Genomic DNA, 23,443 nt, shown 5'->3' with positions numbered 1-23,443 from the left:
CTGGAGTAGTGACCACAAAGAAAAAAATGTTGATTCCCCTATGAACAGAACTATGTTAATTAGAAATACAGAGATGAATACAAATGATATAGGTACATTATCTAGGATATGTTCAGAATATTCCCTCTCTTTCCTTTCTAAGTCTTCCAAGGTCTGGTACTCTGAATTACGAGCGCCCGACATCTCAGTACTCAGTAGTCTGGAAGTAAGTTGTTTCTGTAACTCTTCCAAATCCTGGAAAAATAAAAAACCTGTTACACAGGAAAATAGCTTGTTTGAATTGGAAAAAAGTATTACTTGGAAAATAATAATATACATACGGCTTCTGTTTAAAAAATGCTAATTTATTAGAGTGTTTGAGTCTTGCCCATGATTCTTCATGAAAGTAAATTCAACAAACAAGTTCAGGAAGTTTTATTTCTAGGTACTGCCATTCTTGCAGTAAATAGAGAAAACATCAAACATTAGGCATGAGTCAGTCCTGATTTACACTTTTTTTTTTACACAGGTGTAACTCCACTTAACTCAGTTTAAACCAGTGTGAGATCAGAATCAGTCCTGGTGTTCATTTCCACTGACTTTGGATACCATTAAGCATTGATCCAAGTCTTCATATTTTTAACCCTGAAAAAGTTTTAAGAGTTTTTACAATACTTTAGTGCACCCACAAGTATTTTCAAGAAGATTGCAATTTTGGCTCTCCATCTTTAACTGGCCTCTAAAATGCACATGCAGTGCTTGGGGATGGTAGGTGTATGAATACCTGATCCATGTGTGCAAATGCAGGTGGCTAGCAGTGGGTGCGCGCGCACACACACTTACTTTTACTTATACCTGCCAAAACTGTAAGGTGCATTTTTAGATGCCACTTGAAAATGTTGACTTTTAATGTTTGTAAGCAAATACTTTTAAATGGAGTAAGTGAAATAATGTCTTCCCAACGGATTTAATAAACAAAAAACTCAGTCCTTCATCCTTCTTCCATGGGTTGCCACCGAGATGCATATTTCTACACTTTCCCAAACATGCCTTCTTTCTCAAGCCTTTTTCTATCATATGATTTTGTCTCCTAAAGAATTACATTAATATCTTATGTCTTAAAGAACTGCAAACACGTTTTAGTGACCCTTAAAAATGTTCTGTCATCAAAACCCCATTAAGCTTTCATGTAGAATCAGTGAATGAAGAAATAAAAAATGCTTATTACAGCAAGGTGTCTTGTCTACTGTCCTGCTAATGCAGGATTAAATATAATATTAAATGTAATATTTCTGCTAATACCAGTGGTATTGCTCCTTGCCAAAGTAATTTTCCCTTTATGCAAATACAGTGTTTGAGGATCAGTCTTCTCCATTCAGTCATCCACAACCCAATGTTTGTAACTTTTGTAAACATTACAGGCCAGATTGTCAAGAGCTCAGTTCCCATTTAGGCATCAAAATAAGTGGCTAGATTCTTTTTCAAAAGAAGCTCAGCATGTTAGACACTGATCTCTTTAGAAAAAGTCTGGTCATTAACGCCACAACAGGAACTTTTGAAAATCTGACCTTATTTTTTAGGTGCCTCACGGGAGCTGAGCTCTTCTGAAAAAAATCTGTCTCCATGTGAGTTAGTGCTCCTGAAATGTGCTGGGTTGATAGTCCCAGAGCTGGAAGTTCTCTAGCTGTTATTAAACCAAAGCCCCTCAGCATCATTTTGTCGACCCGCTGAGAAGGGCAACCGTGTAGATTACAACTTGTGTGTCTATTACGTTAGGAAAAGAATAGAGCCAGCTGTGATTTGTGGTTTTCTGAGCTACCCAAGTGTCCATTTTGAAGTCGTCTGAGACTGGAAGCATTCTGAATAGAAAACTGCTTTTCAGCAAATCAGAGTTTCTCATGAAAATTTCACTTTTCTGTCTATAACTTTTGAATTTTTATGGAATAACATCACTATTTATTTTTTTATTTTTATTTAGGCAACTGAGAACTGGAAAATTTCTTGGCTTCCATTTTGACAAATTCTAAGTATTTTGTCGGGGGGTGGGGGGGGAACACCTGGTCTGTGAGTGGGGAAACGATAATCCTACAACTACCACCCTTATGCACTCTATGTGCATTGAGATTATTATTCCCATTTTACAGCTGGGGATCTGAGACATGGAGAAAGCAAGGGTGTGTCTACATGCAATGTAGCCCCTGGTCAAACTCAGGCTCAAGTTTAACCCCCTTTCATTTACAAAGAAATCAGGCTAACCCAGGATCCCAGGACCCCACAGAAGTGGAGGGTCTGAGCCTGAGTCAAGCTGGGACCCAGGGTTCAAGCCCTATTGTTCTGCTGTGTACAAGCAGTCCCCCCTGACTAGGCTTGGGGTTAGCCTGAGCTCTGGGACCCTCTCACCACACAGGGTCCTAGAGCCGCAGCTCCCGCCTGAGCCCAAATATCTACACTGCAATTAAATAGCCCCTTAACTCCAAGTCAGCTGGCATGTGCCAGCTGTGGGTTTTTAATTGTAGTGTAGACATAACCTAAGTGACTTGCCCAAAGTCACACAGGAAATCTGGGGCAGAGCAGGGAATTGAACAATAATCTTCCAAGTTCCAGGGTAGTGTCCTAACCACTGGACTATTCCTTCCTCCCCAGGCTCCCCCAGACTGCACTGGCTGCCTCAGATAAAATCAATATTTAACTCTTGACATGTCTTACAGTAGCTCTGTTAGATGAAGGAAGAGACCAGTGCTTTCAAACATCATTACCTAAAGGTTAGGAGACATTATGGAAGTGGTCTACCCCGGTAATATTCATGTGTCTAAAGTTTGTCCCTATCCAGCATCTACTTCTGAAACAAGGATTTACTCCTTTAATCTCTTTTCTTTCTAAATATGATTAACTTTTAATATTAAATTTGAGGATCAAAGGCAGTGAAGTGATCTTAATACAGAAAACCATGGAGATATAGGCTATCAGATACAATTATAGAGAGCTCCAGTGTTAATCCATTGACTGCGGGATTACATGATCAATCTAAATCCCTACTGACAAGTGCTGACGTAACATGAGAAATTTTAATTCTAGACTAACTACCTCTTTTTTTTAAAAAAGGGATGCAGAGCTGGTAAGCTTCCAGCAATTTTTTCTTAGTGCTGAACGATTTTTTCTCTTCTGTTCTCTCACAAACATAATGTGATCCAAACTGTGACTAAGAGCAGCTTTCAGCAATGTACATTAATTGTAAGTGTGGAGTGTGAAAAGCCTCAATCCCAGAAATGGAGTTCGATAAAGTATATGGTAGGAGAATAATTGCACAGAGAGAAAAACAGGTACATTTTCTTGATAATAGCTTAGAATTTCCTGCAGGTACTGCACCCCCTAGTATGTTGTTGTTGACAATAATAGGTGAGCCCAGATAATGAATTTACACCTAGGCCTGTTGAGGCTACGAGTTGAGGTTGAATTTAGCAGCGTTATCTCAATTTAACCCTGCACCCATCCATACGACGAAGGCCTTTTTTCGACTTAAAGGGCTCTTAAAATCGATTTCTTTACTCCACCCCCGACGAGGGGATAAGCGCTGAAATCGGCCATGCTGGGTCGAATTTGGGGTACTGTGGATGCAATTCAACGGTATTGGCCTCCGGGAGCTATCCCAGAGTGCTCCACTGTGACCGCTCTGGACAGCACTCTCAACTCAGATGCACTGGCCAGGTATATAGGAAAAGGCTCGTGAACTTTTGAATCTCATTTCCTGTTTGGCCAGCGTGGCGAGCTCACCTGCACAGGTCACCATGCAGAGCTCATCATCACAGGTGACCATGCAGTCCCAGTATCGCTGAAGAGCTCCAGCATGGACCGAACGGGAGATACGGGATCTGATCGCTGTACGGGGAGATGAATCCGTGCTGGCAGAATTCCATTTGAAAAGGCGAAATGCCAAAATATTTAAAAAAAGTCTCCAATGGCATAAAGGACAGAGGCTACAACAGGGACCCGCAGCAGTGCTGCATGAAAATTAAGGAGCTCAGGCAAGCCTACCAAAAAACCAGAGAGGCAAACAGCCGCTCCAGTTCAGAGCCCCAGACATGCCGCTTCTGTGATGAGCTGCATGCCATTCTAGAGGGTGCAGCCACCACTACCCCAACCCTGTGCTTTGACTCCGTCCAAGGAGTGGGAGGTAACACGGAAGCGGGTTTTGGGGGTGAGGAAGATGATGATGATGATGAGGAGGAGGTGGTTGTAGATAGCTCACAGCAAGGAAGCGGAGAAACCGGTTTCCCCAACAGCCAGGATCTGTTTATCACCCTGGACCTGGACCCAGTACCCCCCCCGAACCCGCTCCCGGACCCTGAAGGCGGAGAAGGGACCTCTGGTGAGTATACCTTTATAAATATTATACATGGTTTAAAAGCAAGCGTGTTTAATGATTAATTTGCCCTGGCATTTGCGGCCAGTACAGCTACTGGAAAAGTCTGTTAACGTGTCTGGGGATGGAGCAGAAATCCTCCAGGGACATCTCTATAAAGCTCTCATGGATGTACTCCCAAAGCCTTTTGCAAAAGGTATCTGGGGAGGGCAGCCTTATTCCGTCCTCCATGGTAGGACACTTTACCACGCCAGGCCAGTAGCAAGGATAACTATAGGCATTTCAACATCCGCAACGGTTATTTTCTGGTCTGGAAAGTAACTCCCTTGCTGCAGCTGTTGAAACAGACCAGAGTTCCTGAAGATGCGAGCATCATGAACCTTTCCCGGCCATCCCACGTTGATATTGGTGAAACATCCCTTGTGAGCCACCAGTGCTTGCAGCACCATTGAAAAGTATCCCTTGCGGTTTATGTACTCGCTGCCTTGGTGCCAAGATAGGGATATGGGTTCCATCTATCACCCCACCACAGTTAGGGAATCCCATTGCAGCAAAGCCATCCACTATGACCTGCACATTTCCCAGGGTCACTACCCTTGGTAGCAGCAGCTCAGTGATAGCGTCGGCTACTTGCAACACAGCAGTCCCCACAGTAGATTTGCCCACTCCAAATTGATTCTCGACTGACCGGTAGCTGTCTGGCGTTGCAAGCTTCCACAGGGCTATTGCCACTTGCTTCTCAACTGTGAGGGCTGCTCTCATCTTGGTATTCTTGCGCTTCAGGGCAGGAGAAAGCAAGTGACAAAGTTCCATGAAAGTGCCCTTACACATGCGAAAGTTTCGCAGCCACTGGGAATCGTCCCAGACCTGCAACACTATGCGGTCCCACCACTCTGTGCTTGTTTCCCGGGCCCAGAATTGGCATTCCACGCCATGAACCTGTCCAACTGACACCATGATGTGCACATTGCAGGGGCCCATGCTTTGAGAGAGGTCTATGTCCATGTCCTCCTCACTCTCGTCACCGCGCTGCAGTCGCCTCCTCCTCGCCTGGGTTTCGCTTTTCTTGCAGGTTATGGTTCTGCATATCCTGCTGGATAATGTGCGCAGTGTTTATAGTGCTCATAATTGCCGTGATGATCTGGGCGGACTCCATGTTCCCAGTGCTATGGCATCTGCGCTGAAAAAAGGCGTGAAACAATTGTCTGCTGTTCCTCTGATGGAGGGAGGGGCGACTGACAACATAGTTTACAGGGTTGGTTTACAGGGAATTAAAATCAACAAAGGGGGTGGCTTTGCATCAAGGAGAAACAGAATGGCCCCCTCAAGGATAGAACTCAAAACCCTGGGTTTAGCAGGCTGTTGATTTCACGGAGGGAGGGAGGGAGGAGAAAATGAATACAAAACAAATCTGGTCTATTTCTTGTTTTGATCCACTTCATCTATCTTTATACATCTTGCTGGCAGCAGACTGTGCAGTACGACCGCTAGCCATCGTCATCTCCTGGGTGCTCAGCAGAAGACAGTGCAGTATGACCGCTGGCCATCGTTGTCTCCTGGCTGCTCATTAAAAGATGGTGCAGTAGGACTGCTGGCAGGACTGAATTGCCATGAGAGGAAACTTAAAAAGGTAATGACCTGGCTGAGTCACTCCCATGTTTGCTCAGGTGCCCCTGACCTCATCGAGATCGGTTAAAAGAGCACCCTGGACTACGTCGATGATGGCTACCAGTCATACTGCATTGTCTGCTGACAAAAGGCAATGGGCTGCTGCTGTGTAGCAATGCAGTACCACGTCTGCCAGCACCCAGGAGACATACGGTGATGGTGAGCTGAGCAGGCTCCATGCCTGCCATGGCATGGTGTCTGCATGGGTAACCCAGGAAAAAAGGCGTGAAATGATTGTCTGCCCTTGCTTTCATGGAGGGAGGGAGGGAGAGAAGGGGGTGCCTGACAATATGTACCCAGAACCACCCACGACAATGTTTTTGCCCCATCAGGCATTGGGATTTCTACCCAGAATTGAAATGGGTGGCGGAGACTGCGGGAACTGAGGGATAGCTACCCACAGTGCAACGCTCCGGAAGTTGACGGTTGCCTTGGTACTGTGGACGCACTCCACCAACTAAATGCACACAGAGCATTTGTGTGGGGACACACACAATCGACTGTATAAAAATGCTTTCTACAAAACCGACTTATATAAATTCGACCTAATTTCATAGTGTAGACATACCCCTAGAAATCATTCATGCTAAGGTCTAGAAAACACTGTTTTCCTGACAGGACTAAACCGTGAAAAAGGCTTTTCTCATAACAGACTGGAGACAGCACTGTAGTAATTGGTATTTTTTGATACAGACAGACATTCAGCCACAAGTTGTTATGAACAATCCACCACAGGGGTTCAGCAATCATGTCTTTCACTTAATTTTGCCTCTTCCCACTCCCAAAAAAGAGGAAAGTTTGAAATACACTACAAATGACATTATTCCATGTAAAAGAGATCAACACAGGAGGGGCATATTGCTGAACTTTCACAAACTGCTTGCATTAACTTTTATTTTCTGTTGGCTGAAATATTAAACAATGGAGACACTTACAGTTTCCTGCATCAAAATGATTTGCTGGTATAAATCTTCAGTAATCCTCTTTTTAAGGTAAAAATCAGAGAGGTATGTTCTGAGAACCTGAATAAATACCTAGGTGAAAAAGGAGAAATAAATATAAAACGTAATCAATTTGATAAGACTTGTAAGGTCACTGTGGTAATCATTACTGGTGATTACATGTATGAATGAGGATGAGTTGTAAGTGAAAATATATTAATAGCAGAAAAGATAATTTACACTTAAAATAGTCATGCTCAGACTCTCCCAATTTGCCTGGGATAACATTCATTATCTTCCAGTATTTCTTACACTTCCTATACTCCTATAAAGACAGATGTAATTTTACATATCTAAGGCAACTGACAAATTTTAAAGCATACGCAAGGCCTTTCATCGAAGGATAACAAAGGGACTCACAAACATCAGACTTCATGTCTCTGCTTTGGGTAGCTGGCATGTTCAAAGTAGGGTGGATCTTTTCTAAAACTTTACGTGTGCCCAAGCTGTCGTGTCCTCACAAATGCCTGTAGTGTAATGCTTTCACCTTTAAGCTGCCATCTTGGGATTGCTCAACTGTATTTGTTTACCATTTGTAACCAAGCCACTCATTTGTATACCATCTGTAACCAAAGAGTTACAGGACCTGGGAAAATCCCAGGCTCTGGGAAGATCTCTTGAAAACAGACCTTCAATTAAATAGACTCTGATCAACTTCCTGATCACAATATCGAGAATAGCAAAAATATAACAAATTATATTTTAAATCTTTGGCAGAATCTTCACCCAAGTCCCTCCCACTTATCTCCTTGAAAGCCAGAGAGAAAAGATAGTAAATGGATTATTGTGGGGTTTTTAACTGTTAATCTTGAAAGTGAACAAATAAAGTTGTTGTTTGAATGTGTTCAGCTTAGCGGCAGGATATATGACTCTCTTTTTTCTCTCTCTCTCATTTACACCAAGCAGACACCATAGAAATCTCCACAATACATATTCAAAAAGTGGAATAGCTTTAAGTTAACACTTGATGGCTGAATTCCAAACTCTTTGCCATTAGTGTGGCTTCAAAGGACAAGAAGAAAGGGAAACCTTAGCATACTGGATCCAAAATGGGGGAAGCTATTAAAATCCTTTGGGATGGATTCCTTGCTAACAAAAAATAATTCAAGGAGTCACTTGACAAGTCAACGTTGCAGTTGAGTAGAATTTGGAAAACTTATTATCAATAGACTTGCTGGTAAAACAAGACTCAGTAGGATGGAAAAAGATACAAGCGATGATGACTTGTACCTCACCTGCTGACACTATGGACATGAAAGGCAGAATGCACCCTCTGAAAATAAAACTGGAAGACAAAATGCTAATATTTCAAATACTGTCAAAAATATCAGAATTAAAGCAAACTATGAAGATAATGAAGTTAAAACTGAAGTGTCCTTCTTTGAGACTTGACTCTCAGAAGCACTAACATGGAGGGCAAAAAATGGAACCTTCAAGACTGAACCATCCACTGTGCCTTGGACCAAAAGCCTACTAATAAAAACCAACTCCTGCTACTCAGAGTGCAGTTTTATGACTCAAAGTTTTTCTCTGCCTTTTGTGGAATTGTGGAGCTTCTGGTCAGCAATCAAATGGTCTAATCAGCTGCCTTTCAAGGTTTCTGTTATGTTATGGCACAATGTTGTAACTTTTAGACCTGTCTACAAGTTAGTTATTGATCTTGAGATCAAATTCGTTGTTCTTAATTCACGCAAATTGAAGATCATCTTAGACACTGATGCCAGAATTCTTTTAGTCTCCCATAGATGCCTTTTTAAGAAGATGGGGAGGAGCCCACCAAGAGAGGACACGTGAATGGGTCAAATCTACTCCCCAGGCTTACTCTGGTTCCTCTCCTTCCAAGAGTGTTTAAAAGTCTGTCTAGAAAATGCTACCTCTTGAAACATGCTAATTGCATTAATCAGATTTACTTGTTTCTGACATAATGTGAGCATAATGGAGGTTTGGGTGCGGGGGGGGTGAAAGGATTATACCCAGTGTTTAGATTGCTTTAGTTAGGCTATAATTGTAATGTTACCCCCTTTTGACCTGAGCAGTTAGCTAAAAATTCGGGGTTTTGTAGATTGATCCAGTTAACAACAGAAATTGGTGATGGAGTCAGGTGTTTCTTCAATGTAATCTTGTTTATTTACAAAGCATGTAGGATGTCTCATTTCCCTGAACACAGCAGGGATCAAACAAGAAATAGTATCCTTTCTCACAGTTTCAAGCCCCTTTCTTCCATTTAGCCCAAAAGCTTTATCACAGCTTTTTTTCAGGACTACATTCCCAGTGCTTGTCCTGAGTCCTTGGCTTTTTTGCTGATGCTTCTCTCAACATACACACCACTCTACCAAGCAATACCCAGCATAAGGTCCTGCCCACATATATCAAATTCCTGAGCAGACTTCCCAGTGCCTTTGTGTCGGGTGGTACCATAAGGCCCTCTGGGTCTAGAACCCAGGCCTACAGAGCTACCAGGTAGCTAGGAGCTCCAGGCTGCCACCCAGCAGCAGATGTAACCATGGTGCGCTCCACTTCTCATAACCCTCTGTGGACACAGACTGTGGGACATTCCACCACAAGGGTTTGACAGACTGCAACCCCATGGCTCTTGATTGGCTCCCTGCCCTATATAAATCCAGGGGGTGTTTCAGGAAGTGTTTAGGCAACAGTGGGGATCTTCTATGGTTGCCATGATTGTTCCTGCTCTTGAATTCCTGGCTTGACCTTGGATTGATTTGGACTTTGCCTCCTGACTTGGACCCTGACCCTTGGGACCCTGGCCTGGACTTGACTGTGAACACCTGTGTTCTTCCCAGACCCAGGTTTGCCCCTACTCTGACTCTTGGCCCTGACCGCCCATGTTGGGATCCTGACAAGTGACATGTATCTGTGGTTTGGCTGGAGGCACCTCTTGCTTATTACAATTTAAATGAGGGTAGTGGTTACACCCTCCTGTTTGAGTGTGGTTTAACCCCACCCATAACAGTAACAATGATTCTGTATTGCACCATATCTGTATAAAATCCCTACTCTTTTGTCTTAATCACAGAAGTCCATTTTGCCCAGTCTGTCCTTCTCTCCTTGCTAAAGGCTTCTTTTATTTTTATTTCCCCTTCTACTCCTCCCCCATCCACTTTTTTAATTGGGGTCAGGTTTTATTTTTCTCTCCATTTGAGAAGAATAGAGCCTTAAGCTTTTTTTTTCCCCCTCCCCCTTTAAAAAAACAAAACACTGACTCTGGCTCACAAATCATGAGAATATTTGCAATTTGTGTTAGCAAGAAAATCATCTGGTTTGTTTATTAAGGGCTACATTGTAGCTTTCCAATGGGATGTGAGAAAGGGGTGCTGCATACCTGGGCCAACGCTAGAACAGACCAGCGAATCAACTCTGACTCTCAGAGGGTTAAACAATCCTCTGTAATACCAGAATACTTCTCATTCTGCCCCAGCTCAGTTGTGCTGCCCAGAGCATTGTGGGGCGCAATTAAGACTCCATCCACCCTTCACCCCTGTCTGCCCACTCCCCAACCAATGGAGGCTGCTCTCTTCTTGTAACTTGTAATGTGGGTAGCCCATGCAGCAGAATAAGGGGGTACTTTGACTTCTGTATCCAACTGAATCAGGGCAATTGTGCCCGTCACAGTGGTAATGAATGTGTTATATTGACTTTTCTTATATTACCTAGAGAATGCACAATCCTTGACACTGCAAAGCATTAACACCCATAATTGAAGACATACATGTATCTATAAAATGTTTGTTTCTCTACATGCTATAGGATAACATATTTTATGCAAAATTTATAGTTTTTCTTTCTTTCTTTGTTTCTTTCTTTCTTTCTTTCTTTCTTTAGGCCAGGCAGGACCATTAGATCACCTAGTCTGGCCTCCTGTATAATACAGGGCATTAAATTTTACCCAGTCACCCCTGTATTGAGCCCATATATTCATGACATACAGACAAATAAAATATAGTGCAGTAAAAATACAATACTTTCCTCAATGGAGTCTGATAGGCAGAATGAATTATGTTGACTAGTTCCTAAGCTTTCTGAAGGAGCTCCCATCTCTAATTCAAACGGCTATATATAAAAAATTTGTACCTACCACTTGTTTTTCCCTTCTTAGTTCAGTATCAAGCAGCAGCAATTTTTTCAAAAGAAGACTATATAGGCACAGTTTAACATCAAAACTAAAATAAAGCAGAGGTTTAACATTCATTAGCAGCAATCTACTTACACTGAGCCAAAGCATCACTGCAAAAACAAAACTGATAGAAAATGGTAACGCTCTTGTAATTTTGTTTCCTTTTTTCTTTTAAGTGCTGAATTCTCACAAAAGCAGTCTTCCTGGAACAACAGTCAATTCAATTTTCATATTGTATTTTTTTTTATACAAAGTACTTCAAAATGTTGCGGAGTATGAGATAAAAAGAGACAATGCTTTAACACATTAGAGACACAGCAAGCCTAAACAATATGGATGGATGGGTAGAATAAAGGGGGAGGGGGAAAGCTGTAATTTAAAACTGTAATAATAACACTTAGTATTTAATGTTTTACATCTCCAGTTGTGCTGCAGTAACATTAACTGACTGATCCATGTCCCATCCTGTGACAAAGTTTCTTATTCCCTATGTTGCAGCTGGGGATACAAAGAGGTAAAGATAGATATTTGCCTAGAGCCACACAGCAACTCAGTGGCAGAGTGAAAATTAGAACCTGGATAGACTCGGTGTTATTACAGCATGGCCATCACTGTGGTATCTGAGCAGGGACCTATTTCCCTCACTGCAGGATGAGTAACCCCGATTGATATGGGCAGAGTAGGCCCCCATGAGTTCCTGCCTTCAAGTCCCATGATACAGGGCTAGATCCTGCAGGGTAATGACCACTCTGGCTCAAATTCAGCACATGCTTAAGGTTAAGTATGTGAGCTGTCCCACTGGGCTGGGAACCGTGCACCGGACACTTTGCAGGACTCAGTTCGCAGTTATTAGTCATTTACTGAAGAGTAAGGTACTGCTCAGTCTAAGGGCTTGTCTGCACTGGCAATTTACAGCGCTGCAACTTTCTCGCTCAAGGGTGTGAAAAAACCACCCCCCTGAGCGCAGCAAGTTTCAGCGCCGTAAAGCGCCAGTGTAGACAGTGCCCCAGCGCTGGGAGCTGCGCCCCTCGTGGAGGTGATTTTTTTTTAGAGTGCTGGGAGAGTTCTCTGCTACCGCTCTGCCGTGACTACACAAGCCACGTTAAAGCACTGCCATGGCAGTGCTTTAATGTTGCTGGTATCGACTAGCCCTAAGTAAGGGTTGAATCTGGCCCTAAATATGTGCTTTGTTAGTATTAAGGACCCAGTTCTGACACCCTTACTCATGTTTGTTTCTGTGCTACTACTGATTGGGTAAGGAACTAATAAGCATGACAGACTCAAACCCTAAGTTACTAGTATATAAAAAAAATTGCTGTCCAGGGACTGATCTTTAGTAGGTGGAAAAGCTTTTGCATCCTGGTTTTAAAAGACTGGGAGGTGTTGAGAGGAAAGTAGTAGCAGTTCAGACTTTGTACTATGTGCATTGCTCATCCATAGTTATTTTTATGTATAAATTTGTATCAATGTTTTTAAATCAATGAAGACAATAAAATGATTGTATCATCAATGCAGTTTGGAGTGAGAAAGACAATAACAATCGTTTTCAGCAGGAAGTGTTTTAGGAATCTTTGAAAATGTTGCTTATTATGAATCTGATCCTGTGAGGGGTTGAACCCTTTTAGTTCCCAATGATTGTAATGGGAGTGGAGGGGGCTCAGCATCCTGTACAAAGCATGCTCAGTATCTGGCAGGATTAGATTCTATCTGATCAACAGCCTTTCAAAGCTAATATTGTAGTATTATCACAATACAGTAACAAGGATTTTTTCTCATGATAATGCTGTTACACAAGGCTATTGTTGCCTGTACTCCTTTCCCCGGAATTCTGTCATAAGTAAACCAATTTGCACACAACAGTATGCAGTTTACTTGGTTTCCAAGAAGGTTTAGCTTCCTATAATTAAGTTTGGACTGTATGCCTTCAACACATGGATTTAAGAACCCTGATTCTTCATCCATACCAGATCTATATCAGTTCGTCTGAACAAAACAAGCGTGTGCTTTCAAATGATCAAACTTTATCGCAAGTTGTTTCTGTACCTCTCACAAGTCAGAACTTCAGGGAAACAGGTCACCTTCAGGAAGGCTCGGTCCTGAAATCTGTCGTCACTAGTTGCAGAATGTATGGTTGTAGATGAACTACAGTCCTCCTTATCTCCGTGACTCAAGGATCCAAGGCTGCTTGAAGTAGAATTTTCCATTATCTGATTAGGCAGAACAGCCTGCTTTGGATTCTCATGCAAAGATGGATTGGATGATCCATCTGCCAGGGGCTAGGGACAAAGAAAATGTACATGGTTCATACCAAATAATATTAAGATGATGAGCAGCTCATGAGTACTGGATACTTTCACAACTTTTTGCAATACTGTATACAACAAAATGTCTATTCAGAACTTATGTTTTTAACTGGGAAATATGTTTTTCTATTAAATTATGAACATATTGCCTGTTTAAGGGACAGATCTTGCAAAGTGCTAAATGTCTCTTGGGCCAAAGTCAATGGAAAACTTCCAGTTGACTAGAGTGGAAACTGAATCAGGCCCATGTGAAGTGCTGAAGATTTCCCTCCCAGTTGAGGACAGCTAGCACCACATAGGATAAGGCCTGTATCAATTTGCTATAAATAAAAAAACCCACTGTAAGGTAAGAAGCTTAATAGTAAATTTCTTCCAGTGTTTCCCACTCTACAATTTACAGTCACAGAATGATTGTCACTTCTTTTCACAAACAGTCTAAACTCTTACCCTAAATTTTTGATTGATTGGATAGACGACTTTTGCTTTTAATGCAAATGCTGTGATGTTACTGTTCAAAGAAGACTCATTTCCCTGTATGGAAACAACAGAAAAGTACTGTAAGCTTAGGTAAGAACAGCAGCTATGATTAGATCTTTAGCAGAAGTTCCATGCAGCCCTTTTGGTTGGATAGCTTAGGAATTTTATTGATCACAGATTGTTTTTGGACTTACACGAACTGTCTTCTCATGGTCCAGGTCAGAGCATGAAGCCCAAAGAAGAGGAGAACCTTCTATGGTTTTGTAATTGTTTTGGAAGTTTATTACCACAGCTCCATCTCCAAAAAAGAACTTTGCTCCAGCAAGTGATGATAGACCATAGCTCATTTTCCTTCTCTTCCCTGCCCCCCACTCCAGTGAAAGAGAAATCCAGTTTTCCTATGAGATTTTGAAATTACTTTAATATATATGGCTAATGGAGATGCCTGAGGATAGGCTACCATGGTCTGACTAGGAATTTTAAATTTAAATACAGAAACAATAGATGAAATAAAACTAAATTAAGTAATTTTTCAAGAATGACTTAAAATATAAATACTGGAAAACCCTTAACTATGCCCCTGAGAAAAGACAGAGGTTCTTTCAAAAGGACTTTTTATAGATAATATATTCTGTTCAGCCTCTTGGCTGCAAATTACAGCCAGTCAGGCTTCCTGTTCATGCTTTTTAGTTCATTTCTTCTTCACGCATAGCTGCAGTGTGGTGATCAGCCTTGGGTTACACAAAGTACACTGGGAATGTGGGCTACATACAATAACTGAAACTGTTTCAAACAAAGTTTTAGGAGGGTTTTTAACTCTTGCATTTCTTGTATTACTAATGGAACAATCTGGTTTGCTGAAATTTATGCAGTTGCTAGTTCCAGGATTTTTGTAAGAAATGGCAAGGCACTAAGGGAGCCCAACAACAAACACTGAAATGAGCAGAGAAAATCAAAATGGGTCATGCATTGTGGCTGCACATAATGTCGGTTTCACTTCCAAACTTTATTTTTTGTTTCAACAACAAGTGCAAGACACAGAGGGCCAGGCGGCTAGACAGTCATACCCCTGCTCACACTGAGTAGTCCCACTGATTTATATGCATATACGCATGGTGTAGGAGACGATTGCAATGGATAAGTACTAACCTAACCAAGCACATTTTTCATCTATGCTAGTTAATGACTTGGTGGCTTAGCCTTTGAACACCTTTTGTCAGCAGTAATTGGAACAAATTGGCTTTGTTTAAAAAGTGGTTTGGCAGAGAGGGGGTGAAATACCCTTCAGATAACAAGGCTATACACTAAGGGCTTGTCTACGCTGGCAATTTACAGCACTGCAACTTTCTTGCTCAGGGGGTGTGAAAAAACACCCCCCTGAGAGCAGCAAGTTTCAGCGCTGTAAAGGCAGTGCCCCAGCGCTGGGAGCCGCGCCCCTGGCAGAGGTGGTTTTGTTTAGAGCGCTGGGAGACCACACAGGCCACGTTAAAGCACTGCTGGGGCAGCGCTTTAGCTTTGCCAATGTAGACTAGCCCTAAATGTGTTACAGAAGTGCTTTCATATTTGTGACGTGTACTATAGAAATTACTGTAGTTAAGGGCCTGATTCTGCCCTTCAATGGGACTACTGCTATGCATGAAGCTATGTACATGCCAAAGTATTTGCACAAGACTGGGGCACATGACTTATGAGGAGAGGCTGTGGGAACTGGGGTTATTTAGTCTGCAGAAGAGACGAGTGAGGGGGAATTTGATAGCTGCTTTCAACTACCTGAAGGGGGGGGCGGTTCCAAAGAGGATGGAGCTAGGCTGTTCTCAGTGGTATCCGATGACAAAACAAGAAGCAATGGCCTCAAGTTGCAGTGGGGGAGGTCTAGGCTGGATATTAGGAAACACTATTTCACTAGAAGGGTGGTGAAGCATTGGAATGGGTTACCTAGGGAGGTGGTGGACTCTCCATCCTTAGAGGTTTTTAAGGCCCGGCTTGACAAAGCCCTGGCTGGGATGATTTAGTGGTTGTTGGTCCTTCTTTGAGCAGGGAATTGGACTAGATGACCTCCTGAGGTCTCTTCCAACCCTAATATTCTATGACTTTCCCCCAAAGGAAAAACTAATCATTGATATGAATAGAAAATATTTTCTGTTCATGACTAGTCCAAGAACACTCAGCCATTCAGCCATAAATTTGTCATCTATCTTGGACACATCTGAAATGAGAATTCATTTCCCATCAGAACTTTACAGTACATTTAAAGTGTCTATAACAAGTACTGGCTATAGTTAAAATGCTTGTACCTACTTCCATTTGCAAGCTAAGGACTGGGCCGGCTGGACAGGACTGACATGCTGTGGCTGAGCATAACTTATTTTTTATAGGCAGAATGAGGAGCACAGTTTAACTACACATTTTTAAAACAGTTGCATTCCTGACTCCCTTTACTGTGTGGAACACAGCCAACTCAGTTTTAAATGAAAGGCAGTGAACTGAGATCATCAAAGTAATTCCTTTGATTCTTTTACACATTTTGTGGGTTTTGCAATAGTGGACCAACTCCTGACTAAGTTGGAGTACATAAGCCCCTGGTACCATTACGGGGGTGCTCCAGACCAGTCTGTCAATCCTACAGACAGCCATATGAACATCTTAGTTACTACTGGGTCCTATGGAGCTGCAGAAGGGGGTGTAAAATTAGCTCCTCTCCCATCTACCAGTCACCTGCAGACCCTGGCCTCTGTATCTCCCATGATCATGGAGCTGCAGTAACCCCTCCAAAGCATCCTGTGAGTGGGGAAAAACGTGGGCCCTAGCAGAAGGGGAGGCTCAATCAGAGCTCTTCAAAAAACCCAATCCTTTTGAATTTTTGGTTGTGAGTTGTTGAATTTCTGCTCTCCCTGTTCTCAACTGTCTCTGGAGGGGGTTCCTTGCTCCCTGATAGTCCTCTAGTCCCAGCTGCCAGCGCTGGTGTTTCAACAGGGTTGTTCATTTGACCCTGCACTCTGTCTTCAGCTGTCACTGGAGAGACTGCTGTCCATGTATGGAAGTCTGAGGACGGTAGGTGGAGGGCTAGAAGACATAGCTAAATTTGTAGAGATTGCAGGGGATTGGACTAGATGACCTCCTGAGGTCTCTTCCAACCCTAATATTCTATGACTTTCCCCCAAAGGAAAAACTAATCATTGATATGAATAGAAAATATTTTCTGTTCATGACTAGTCCAAGAACACTCAGCCATTCAGCCATAAATTTGTAGAGATTGAGCAGGGGATTGGACTAGATGACCTCCTGAGGTCTCTTCCAACCCTAATATTCTATGACTTTCCCCCAAAGGAAAAACTAACCATTGATATGAATAGAAAATATTTTCTGTTCATGACTAGTCCAAGAACACTCAGCCATTCAGGCAAGTTGGATTTGCGGAATGGGTTGGGGTAAAAAGAGGCAAACTGAGCATATGTGTAATTTGCCTTAACTACCCCCATATTCCACACAGATTACCACCCCCCACAAGCTTAGCTGCCTAAGCTTCCAAACTTCCAAATACTCCCCAGATACTCTTCAGATGTCAAAATTTGTTCAGCTCAATGTCTTATCCACACCACTGCTTGGGAGGGAGTGTATTGACCTTATATGACCATTGACTTCAGCTTAAAAATTTGCAAATGTGTAAAGATAATGAACTGATTTGCATAAAATGTCACAAATGGAGCAACACAATTTGGCAGCTATGCATACCCACCTAACTTTTGACTTGGGGCCTGAGATTCAGGTTTTGGGGGATTTCTCAGACACCTAAGACAGTTTCCAAAATCACTGGACCTTTGTCACAGCCTGAAATAGCGCTCCTCAGGTACAGGGCCTGGGCAGATCTTTCCTAGGGAGTATCAGGGTTAGGTTTTGGTCCATACATATTAAAGAAGTCTGACCAGATTGCAAAGGCTATTGCATTTCACAAGCTAGAAGAGACACTTTTCCAGAAACTTGATATAACAGAAGAAAAACTTAGCTATATTTTTCACATGTTGAATTACAAGGCATTATATTCTTCCACTTAATGTAAAGATAAGTTGGATGTATTCCAGAAACAACTCTGTCATACGAGCCAAAGAAAGAATCTCATCAGTATAGTTTTCTTTTAAAGGGTTATGAAGTAAACACTCTGTAGCATGATAAAAGTTGACCTGCCCTTTAATATTCAAAGCCCGTCACTTAAAAAATGAATGAGCAAACCTGTATCCACATGCACAGAAACAGGTCAGCTAAAATACATGGAACAATAGGATTGCAGTAGAGCAGGATTGAACCCTAAGAATCCAACTCCCAGTATCTAAACAAACTGAGTGGAACCTTAACATAGCGGTTTTGTGATCCATTTTACACAGAAGCTGGATATTTTTGCCTCAGTCCTGCAGTTCTTACTCAAGAAAGAGTCCTAGTGAGTTAAATGGGAGTCTTGCCTGAGTAAGGACAAGAGCAGTGGTTCTCAACCTTTCCAGACTACTGAACCACTTTTAGGAGGCTGATTTGTATTGCATACCCCAAGTTTCACCTCACTTAAAAACTACTTGCTTACAAAATCAGACATAAAATAGAAAAGTGGCACAGCACACTGTTACTGAAAAATTGCTTCCTTTCTCATTTTTACCATATAATTATAAATCGATTGACATATAAATATTGTACTTACATTTCAGCGTATAGTATATAGAGCAGTATAAACAAGTCATTGTCTACATGAAATTTTAGTTTGTTCTGACTTTGTTAGTGCTTTTTATATAGCCTGTTATAAAATTAGGCAAATATCTAGATGAGTTGATGTACCTCCTGGAAGACCTATGTGTACCCCTGATTAAAGACTTGATGCTCTAGTCCAGTGGTTCTCAATCTTTTATAGTAAACTTCCCTAGTTTAGTGGATTTGTGCAATTAGATTACAGGCTCCTCTTCAGCTGTGAATTCTAATAATTTAAAGTCAGAAGAAAATGCTTCACAGGAAATACCCAAATTTGCTGGGTGCTGGCAAGGTAGTTGTGGGAAAGAAGTGGGAATATTGGCTGCTACCCTCAAATTCGTAATATGATGGTAGAGTGGGAAATAATTCCAGTGGATTTGAATGGGAATTTTGCCTGAGTAAAGACTGTTAAATTGTGCCAGGTAAATGTAAGTGAAATCATATTTCCAGGTATCAACAGATTATAGGTTCAGGGCTCTTATTCCTTTGTTCACTGAGTCTCTGATTTACTGCGTTCAGTTTCCAATCTCTTTATTACATCTGTATGGCAACTATCATAACTTTTGAAGGGCCAGATCCCAAGCCTGCTGAAATCAACAGCATTTGGATCAACTGCTAAGTAAGCAGGCTAAAATATCAGACAAAATAGACGTCTACAAAAGGAATAAATTCTTACTTCGAGCACCATTTCCTCCTCTGACGTTTGAGTTTCTGTTTTCTTCTTTCTGGGTAAGGGTACATTTTCATCAAGATGTCCATGTACATCCGAGTGAAAGCTTTCCAGAAGCCTTTGGGAATCATCTTTCTGAAATCCCAAAGCAAGAAAATAAAATAAAATGCAACTCAAACCACCTCAATTCATCTGACATCTTAGATGGTCCTGTTTTATTTATAGTAATATCCTGTGCAAGTTACAAAGTAGGTACAAATGATTATTTTAGACAAATTATTTCAGTTTTCTGAAAATGAGTAATAAGCTTACAGACTGAGGAAACATTTTTTAGTTTCTTTCTGCATTTGATTTACTCTTCTTCCCCAGAGCTGGAGACTTGGCCCATGGAAAGGTGAAAGACTCTGGTAATTGTACATTCAGTGCCAAGAAGCCTCCTTCCCACCCTCACCCCACAGCATCAAATGACTGCAGTATTGAGGAGCGCCAATGGAACTACTCATGTGATGAAGTTACACAGGCGCACACAGTGTTTTGGACCCAAGTAATGGACTAGGAAAAGTTAGTGAGAATAGACCATGCACCAGGTATAGGATGGGTCAGAAAAGCTACAACTTTGAAACCATCAGTGCTTAGGAAACTCCAACCAGTACAGAATGCTGTAGTGTGTCATCTCAGTAGTACGGGCTACTGCATTCACATCAAACCTGTCCACCACTCTCCAGACTAGCTTCTCATAGACTAATGAGTCAAGTTCCAGGTCTTGGTCTGTATCTTGAAGGCACTCAGTGAGTGGGTCTAGGATATCCAAAAGATCACCTAAAGCTCTTAGATGAGGACCATTGTTCCACGCTGCTTCTCAGTGAAATGTTTTTTAATAAGGGTAAATCCCATTGATGCAGGTGACAGAACTTTCTGAAAGGGGGGGGATCTGAGACTAGGGAAAGGATATCTGGGGGAGCTAAGGACCATCACCAACTTCCACTCCAAGTGTAAGGTGCATTTCTTTGACCTGCCTTCTCTTACAATCATATAGCAACATGTATATTAAACAAAACCCCGCACCAAAACCTCCACTGTACGCACTTTCTCTCTGCAGAGAAGATGAGAGAACAAACCACACTTGACATATGGCACAATAAACTTTAACGGGAAGGCACTCAGATACTACGGTGGTGAGCATGGTATAAGAACCTATACAGAATGTGATAGTATGGTACTCAGTTTAGGCAAACATGATGGTTCAATGCTTTTTGGGGGGCAGAAAGAAGAAGAGGGGCTCTGCAGCCCCTGCAAATGCCCTTCAAAGTACCTACAGTGACTTCATTTCCATCTCCTGCCGCATGTCTCCATTTTACTAGCTGTTTGTTGAGCTGTTGAGCTGTTGAAAAGATATTGCCGATGCGACTTTTCACCTCTCAGTCCAGTCTTGTTATAGAAACTTAAACTCTCCTTTTAGTAGTTGACTGGTCGCACAATATAGAATGTAATTAGTTCTTTTAGTACCTTTCCATATTATTCAATCCCTCCAGCCCCTACTTATCCAAATCGTTTTTGTTGTTTTCCACTGACTTCCCTCCCATCATCTCTCAGACACTAGAGGTGTCCAGAACGGTACATCATATTCTATGTACAATTTTATCAGTGCGAGATAGTTTAAAAAAAAAAAAAAGCTTTCATCTTCCTAGTAGGGTGACAAGATGTTCTTGCACATGTAGCCCAAAAGAGGCATTTGCTTTTCTTGTCTCATATTTCCTTGCAAGTTCACATTCAGTTTGCGACCCACTTTCAGCCATAGTATTTCTCACCAATACTATTCACAAGCATTTCTTTCCCACTGAACACCTATAACTTGGATTATTTATCCCCAGTGAATACTTGCATTTTTCCAAGTTGAATCTCTTTAGTTCCTTCCCACATTTATCACCCCATTAGCTCCCTCCTTTCCATTGCTTTTTGTCCTCCCAATGTATTATGAATGTAGTTAAAGTGCCATTCCACCTCTTCTTATAGATCACTAATAAAGATGTTGAATAAAATAAGGTCTAAGAACAATCCCGGTAGTGCCTCATCAAGCTAATCTACCAGAATCTCGTGACTGGACAAACTCTATCTCAACAAGGAAGTTTGCAGGTACAGGGTAAAACTGACTGGAGGATATTACAGAAGAACAGAACACTGCTGGAAGGCACTGGCAATAATGACTTCTTTTTAAATACTCATACCTTATGACCACAGTATCGGAATGACCAGACAGGTGAAGACAGCAAAAGGATAACATTTGTACTTTGCTATACTGAGCCAACCGTGACAGCAATATAAAAATTGAGGTATTGACTCAGAGAAGCTTCCACCTCCATAGAATGCATTGATCTCGTACCTGAAGTGCATCCATTACCAGGCAAAAGCATGGCTTCAAGCAGAGTTTCATATCTTCCTCTTGAAAGCAGATGGCTACACAAGTATTCTTCTCTCCCACCAGGCCTAATTATGATCAGTCTTGTTCCGTGTATGTGTGTGTGTGTGTGGAGTGGGTTAGTTATCGTTGTAAAAGAGGTGTGGCTAAAGAATAACAAACCACCCACTGACTGCAGAGAGAACACTCTGCATGGCACTGGATCCTCCAACTGTGTCGGTGCCAACCATTGTTACATTAAATTAACTCAATATTATATAGGTCTAAGTCTGATGCAAAAAAAATCAATAATGCTGTTCTCTGAAAATAACCTGGAGTAGTATAAATAATTCCATGGATATGTACAATGTAAATAATGCTGGAGTCTCAAGAAACATTTGTGATAAAGAGCAAGGAACAACCAGGGTTACTCTTTAAAAGATGATGAAAATGTACATAGTTCTCTAAAGAGGACTAAAATCAGACAAGTACATGTTAAACATCAGAAAGAGCATGTGCTTTGGAAAACACTACATAGCAGTTTCACCCCAAGCAAGTTGTAAAATGTATACAGTATGCCTCATTATTATTCCACTTCATATATTTCTAAAACACCATGGGATCTTTCAGGAAGACATCTGCAAACCAGGCAAGTCTTCTGTTGTGCCCTAAAGTGAAAAGCCAGAGGCCATGTCTGTACAAGAAAAGTTACAGCGGATCAGCTAAATCGATTTTAAATTAATCTAATTAAACAGGTCTCTCTCGTGTGTATGGCGTCTGCAGAGCAACAATTAAACTGGTGCAAAACTCCTAACACACACCTACTTAAATGAGTTTAATCCTTGCTTAAACCCCAGCTTGTGTCAGTACATTACCAAATGAACCTAAATTCATTTAAGCAAGGATTAAATCAGTTTAAATGCATGCATCTATATTAGAAGTTGGATAGTTGAGAGTATGTAGCTGAGAATGTTAGACTACCAGAGTTTCACTTGAGACTCTGTCAGCCTTATCACTCCTGTTGATTGGGGCTGCTGAGGTGGGTGACAGAGAAAGAGACACTTGGATACAGACTGGCTCCAGTCGATTGAGGGCTTCATCTGCTAGAAACAGGCTCTTGATGAAGATCCACTATTGGATAGGGAGCCAGCAGAAAATGTAGAAAACTGGGGTGATGTCCTCATGTCTGTCTAAATATCCCAATAAGCTGGCTGTTGTCAGGCCATCTGAAGTGTTTGTACGGCTGTCAGCTTGAGTCCCCTCCCCACACACACACATTCTGTCTAGATACTTTTACAGCCCTCATCTCTGTAGTACCTGAACATCCTGGAGTACAATGTAGTAGAGAACACCCTGACGGAGTGTAGTGGAAAGGTGGTGCATATGTGGATCAGAATGGGTAGTTTGCAGTAGTTAAGAAAGGGCACATTTTCCAATCGAGGTGAAATTGGAAAATGGCACTTCTGGGCCGCTGCTTTTTGGTATCTAGGAGCAAGCAAAAAGTCTCAAAGGAACAGCAGGCTGTGCCCCTTCTTGACAAATAAATATGTCTTCAATGGATGATGGAGTCAGACCTGCATAGGTCCTTTAACTACAACCCAATTCCTACCTCTGTTTTACAGACTGAGTTTGAGATAGCTGCTTTTCATCCAGGTGCTTATCTTATCTCATAAGTAATGTTACTGACATATGGGGTCCCAAAAGGTATCCTGTTGTTCAAAGGAGAGGAC

General features: G+C 41.8%; 1 protein-coding gene across 6 annotated transcripts in view; it reads right to left on the bottom strand.

Annotated features, from left to right (window-relative positions):
- EVC (EvC ciliary complex subunit 1) overlaps positions 1 to 23,443 on the bottom strand; it is a 76,987-nt gene that overhangs the window by 50,775 nt on the left and 2,769 nt on the right. For all 6 annotated transcript variants that reach the window (XR_006290205.1, XM_037898084.2, XM_027825391.3 and 3 more), the window contains exons 2-7: positions 19,325 to 19,453; positions 13,891 to 13,974; positions 13,184 to 13,416; positions 11,102 to 11,186; positions 6,943 to 7,041; positions 97 to 234 (exon numbers count right to left, since the gene is read on the bottom strand). Coding sequence is in view for 5 of the 6 variants with exons in the window: in XM_037898084.2 (XP_037754012.1) it covers positions 97 to 234; positions 6,943 to 7,041; positions 11,102 to 11,186; positions 13,184 to 13,416; positions 13,891 to 13,974; positions 19,325 to 19,453 (768 nt within the window). In the remaining variant the exon portion in view is untranslated. The remainder of the gene's footprint in view (positions 1 to 96; positions 235 to 6,942; positions 7,042 to 11,101; positions 11,187 to 13,183; positions 13,417 to 13,890; positions 13,975 to 19,324; positions 19,454 to 23,443) is intronic.

This window comes from Chelonia mydas, chromosome 4 (genome assembly GCF_015237465.2).
Source record: "Chelonia mydas isolate rCheMyd1 chromosome 4, rCheMyd1.pri.v2, whole genome shotgun sequence".
Taxonomy (NCBI): Eukaryota; Metazoa; Chordata; order Testudines; family Cheloniidae; genus Chelonia; species Chelonia mydas.
The sequence above is the reverse complement of the archived record's forward strand: the minus strand, read 5'-3'. Positions and strand labels throughout refer to the sequence as shown.